The sequence below is a fragment of the Penaeus vannamei genome, chromosome 36 (assembly GCF_042767895.1).
Source record: "Penaeus vannamei isolate JL-2024 chromosome 36, ASM4276789v1, whole genome shotgun sequence".
Taxonomy (NCBI): Eukaryota; Metazoa; Arthropoda; class Malacostraca; order Decapoda; family Penaeidae; genus Penaeus; species Penaeus vannamei.
Genome location: NC_091584.1, coordinates 25342160 through 25347159, shown reverse-complemented (window position 1 = coordinate 25347159; position 5000 = coordinate 25342160). Strand labels below are relative to the sequence as shown.

At 39.5% G+C, this 5000-nt stretch overlaps 1 protein-coding gene across 1 annotated transcript in view; it reads right to left on the bottom strand.

The window, feature by feature from the left end:
- Positions 1-5000, bottom strand: part of LOC113824806 (serine proteinase stubble) — a gene marked incomplete at its 5' end in the record, with an annotated part of 21726 nt that overhangs the window by 13012 nt on the left and 3714 nt on the right. Inside the window, 4 exon segments of the mRNA XM_070114824.1 lie at positions 142-264; positions 991-1118; positions 1516-1648; positions 3845-4009. Of these exon segments, the coding sequence (XP_069970925.1) occupies positions 142-264; positions 991-1118; positions 1516-1648; positions 3845-4009 (549 nt within the window).

The window sequence follows — 5000 nt, the reverse complement described above, 5'->3', positions numbered from 1 at the left end:
ACACAAAAATCAACCAAATAAACAGAAATAAAAAAACACCGTAAATCTCCAAAGAAAAACCTCAACCTAAACCCACAATTTTAACAGAAAATAACACAAAAAATATCTCAAAAAACACAACAAATAACACAAAAAACTCACAATGGAACACTTGTATTTCGTCGCAAGCAATCTGCGTGACCTGGATGGAGAAAGTGTGGGCGGGGCGTCCCTGGAGCACCATTGCCAACACGACGTCACTGTTTTTCTTCACGGCGAAGGTGGCTGTGGGCGGGGGATGGGGGGGGGAGAAGAAGGGGGGTTATGATTAATTTTTATTTATTTATTTATTTATTTATTTATTTTCTTTTTTTTTGGGGGGAGGGTGTTTTGTTTATGGTGTGCGGGAGGAGGAGGGGTGTATATTAGTATATATGTATATGTATGCATTTTTTTTTTTTTTTTTTTTTTTGGGGGTGTCTTTTATTTCTAGTGTGTGGCAAGATATATATATATATATATATATATATATATATATATGTATATATATATATATATATATATATATATATATATATATATATATATATAAATATATATATATATATACAAACAAACACACACACACACACAATATATATATATATATATTTATATATATATTTATATATATATTTATACATATATTTATATATATATGTATATATATGTATATATATGTATATATAAATATATATATAAATATATGTATAAATATATGTATAAATATATATATAAATATATATATAAATATATATAAATATATATATATAAATATATATATAAATATATATATATAAATATATATATATAAATAAATATATATATATATACATATATATATATATATATACATACATACACCTTTGTAGGTGTTTTCTGTATACAAGTATATATTGTGTACTCAAACCACGAGTATATGTTGCCGCATAACATCCACATAACATACACATTTCCGCCCATAATACATACTCGTCCATCCAGTCATGTTGCCGCATATGGGCGTGGTGGAGCCTTCCAAAGTGCCCAAAATAGTCAGGTGGTCGCCGATACAGACACCTTCCGTAAAGGGTGACAGTTCAAACTTCTCGAAGCTCAGTCTGCGAAGGGAGGAAGTGGGAGATAAGTTGATAATGATAAGGATAATGATTGTGGTGATGATGTTTGTAATGGTGAGGGTGAGGATGAGGGTGATGGTGATGATGATGATGGTGGTGGTGGTGGTGGTGGTGGTGGTGGTGGTGGTGAGGGTGGTGGTGATAATGAGGATGAGGATAAGAATGAGGATGAGGATGAGGATGAGGATGAGGATGATGGTGGTGGTGGAGGTGACAATGATGATAATGGAGGTGGTAATGATAATGATAATGATAAAGACAATAATAATGATGATGATCACACAATCACCCCCCCCCAAAAAAAAAAAAAAATAGAAGCTAAAAAAGTATAAAAAAACACCCCTTAGGAACAAACACAAAAATTGGCCAAGACCCTCACCTGACAGCACACACGTCGCGCCCGACCTCCACCGTCAAGGGACACATACGTTCCTCCGTGTCATTCTTAGGGAAATTCGGGTTCCTGAAGTAGGTGCTGTGGGAACGCGTGTAACCGTCGCAGGATTTGTCCACTGAGGAGGAAAAAATTAAGGGCGTTTTAAGGGCTTTTTAAGGGTGTAAAAGGGGCGTGCGTCAATTAAGGGAAAGAAGATTAGTGGTTTGTAGTAAAAATTATTTATTTTTGGGGGTGACTAGCTTGGCTTTTGTTTTTTTCTATTTATCTATTCATATATTATGGTCTGTGTTTATTTATATTGATGTCGATTTTGTTATGTTGAGAAATAGATTCATCTGAGGATTTAAAGAATATTACGAAAATACTTAAGAACAAACATAACGATATTCATATATACCTACCTTGTACATTCTTATATTTTCTATGAAAATAGTAAAAAAAGAAGAAAAAAGATAAACAAAATTAATAGTCTTTGAAGAAGATAAAGACACAAAATTGTTTTTATAAATAGTCTTTGAGGAAGATAAAGACACAGAATAGATCAGAAAACGGACTTGAGAGACAACAACAAAAATTATGAAGCAAATAACATGAAATTCGAAGCAGATCCACAGCGCCCATCCAAACCATTCTTCCACCGAACGCCCACGATAGCCCGCAGATGACATAAAAGCCCGCCCATGAGAAAAAATATCCGCCCAAAAAACAACCAATCAACCCATGATACTTTAACATATATATGTGTATTATATATATGTTATATGTACCTTTTTTATCAACTAATGCTAGGACACCAGCTTTTAAGATGGAAAGGACAACCAATCAACCCATAGTACTTTAACATATATATGTGTATTATATATATGTTATATGTACCTTTTTTATCAACTAATGCTAGGACACCAGCCTTTAAGAAGGAAAGGACAACCAATCAACCCATAGTACTTTAACACATATATACGTATTATGTATGTGTTATGTGTACCTTTTTTTATCATCTAATGCTAGGACACCAGCCTTTAAGAAGGGAAGGAAGGTGGGGTGAGATGGAGATGGGGAAATAAGGGTGTTAGCGTCTTGGGAACTGTCTTGGGGAAATCTTTAAGGGGGGGGGGAGGGTTAAGATTAGGGGGTGAAAAGGCATGGGGGAAGCTAATGTCTTGGGGAGATCTTTTAAGGGGTTAAGATTACGGGGTGATACGGTATGGGGGGCTTAACGTCTTGGGGAGACCTGTCCAGGGGATATGGGTGCGTCTTGGGGTGATTTAAAGAGGGGAGAAGGGTGCCTGTTAGGGCGATTTTTCACAGGGGAGAAAAAGAGTACTTCTTGGAGATCTATACAGGGGAAAAATGTACTTCTTGGAGATCTATACAAGGAAAAAATGTACTTCTTGGAGATCTATACAGGGAAAAAATGTACTTCTTGGAGATCTATACAGGGGAAAAATGTACTTCTTGGAGATCTATACAGGGGAAAAATGTACTTCTTGGAGATCTATACAGGGGAAAAATGTACTTCTTGGAGATCTATACAGGGGAAAAATGTACTTTTTGGAGATCTATACAGGGGAAAAATGTACTTCTTGGAGATCTATACAGGGGAAAAATGTACTTCTTGGAGATCTATACAGGGGAAAAATGTACTTCTTGGAGATCTATACAGGGGAAAAAGGGGGACTTCTTGGAAATCTATACAGGGGGAAAATGGTACTTCTTGGAGATCTAAACAGGGGAAAAAAGGGGGACTTCTTGGAGATCTATACAGGAGAGTAGGATACGTCTTGAAGAAGATCCTTGCTGGGGAAAAGAGAACGTCTTGGGGAGAACTTCAAAGGGAAGGAGAGTACACCCTTGGGAGATCATTCCAGGGGGAGAAAAAGGTTTGAGGGGGAGATAGGACACGAAGGAAATAACGTCCTGGGGTATATCTATGAAGAGAAGAAGAGATACGTCTTAAGGAAGATCTTTCCAGGGGCAGGAAAAGGGATATCAAGGAGAGAAGATAAGACAAGAAGGAACCATAAACGTATTGGGGGGACATCTAGAGCGGGGAGAAGGAACCATAACGTCTTGAAGGGCAGGAAAAGGACCAAGAAATGTAGATAAGACGAGAAATAACCACAAACGTCTTGGAGGGACATCTAGAGCGGGGAGAAGGAACCTTAAACGTCTTGAAGGGCAGAAAAAGGGACCAAGAAAGGGAGATAAGACGAGAAATAACCACAACCGTCTCGGAGGAGGGAGGGGAGGGGGACATCCAGAGCGTGGGGAAGAAGAAGGACACCATTTTGGGGGGGAGGGAGATCTTTACCTACGCAGCAGACCTCATCGTCGCCTCCGCAGTACCCGGCGAAGAGACCCCGTTCTCTCCTGCAGACGGAATCCTTCATGCAGGCGCCCATCGTGTCGTCCACCTCGCACAGCTGATAACGTGGGCGGTTTCGGGGCACGTACGAGGTGAGGCGGGTGAACATCTCTGGCGGTGGGGAGGGAGAGGGGGGTGATGGGGGGAGAATTCAGTGGTGGTGGTGGTGGGGGGTGAGAGAGGGGATGGGAAGAGGAGGGGGAAGCGAGGGGAAGGGGAGGGGAAGGGGGAGGGAAGGGGAATAGGGAGAGAGGTGAGGCGGGTGAACATCTCTGGCGGTGGGGAGGGAGAGGGGGTGATGGGGGGAGAATTCAGTGGTGGTGGTGGTGGTGGGGGATGAGAGAGGGGATGGGAAGAGGAGGGAGAGAGAGAGGGGGGAGGGGAAAATCAATGGTGGTGGAGGGGATGAGAGAGGGGAGGGGGAAAATCAATGTTGGTGGTGGAGGGGATGAGAGAGGGGGAGGGAAGGGGAAAAGAGAGGGTAGGGGGGAATCCAGTGGTGGGGGAGGTGGAGGGCATAGAGAGGGAGTGGGAGGGACAGGGCGAAGAGAGAGGGTAGGGGAAATGGGGTAATGGGGGAGAGACCAGAGGGGGGGATGGGGTAGGGGTCATTTAGTGGGGGAAATAACTGACAGGGAGGTATTTGGGGGTAACTAACGTGATTATCATATGCTAATGAGGGAGGAAACACATTTTTTTATCATTAAAGCGAAAATAATTGCGTTTTTTTAAACAGAATACAAATTACACATAAAGCAGATTAAAGGAGTCATTTATCTTTATCAAAATAGTATTCATGTGATGCTAAATAAAGCAATAAATGATAATAAAAATGGCAATTGAAATATATCTTATCTAAAAAAAAACAATTTGCAACAAAAAACAAAAAACACATTTGCAACAAACAAATGGAAAAAAAAATATCAGAAAAAAACATTTATGCAAAATATTATACTACAAAAAAATATCCTTTCTAATTTCTAAATATACTCCTCTAATCTTGTCTCGAAAAAGCATCAGCAATAACTAAATAAAAGCAATATACTTAAGCAAAACATAAGCTAAAAAAGAAAATAAAAAGAGCCAATTATCAAGAAATTGC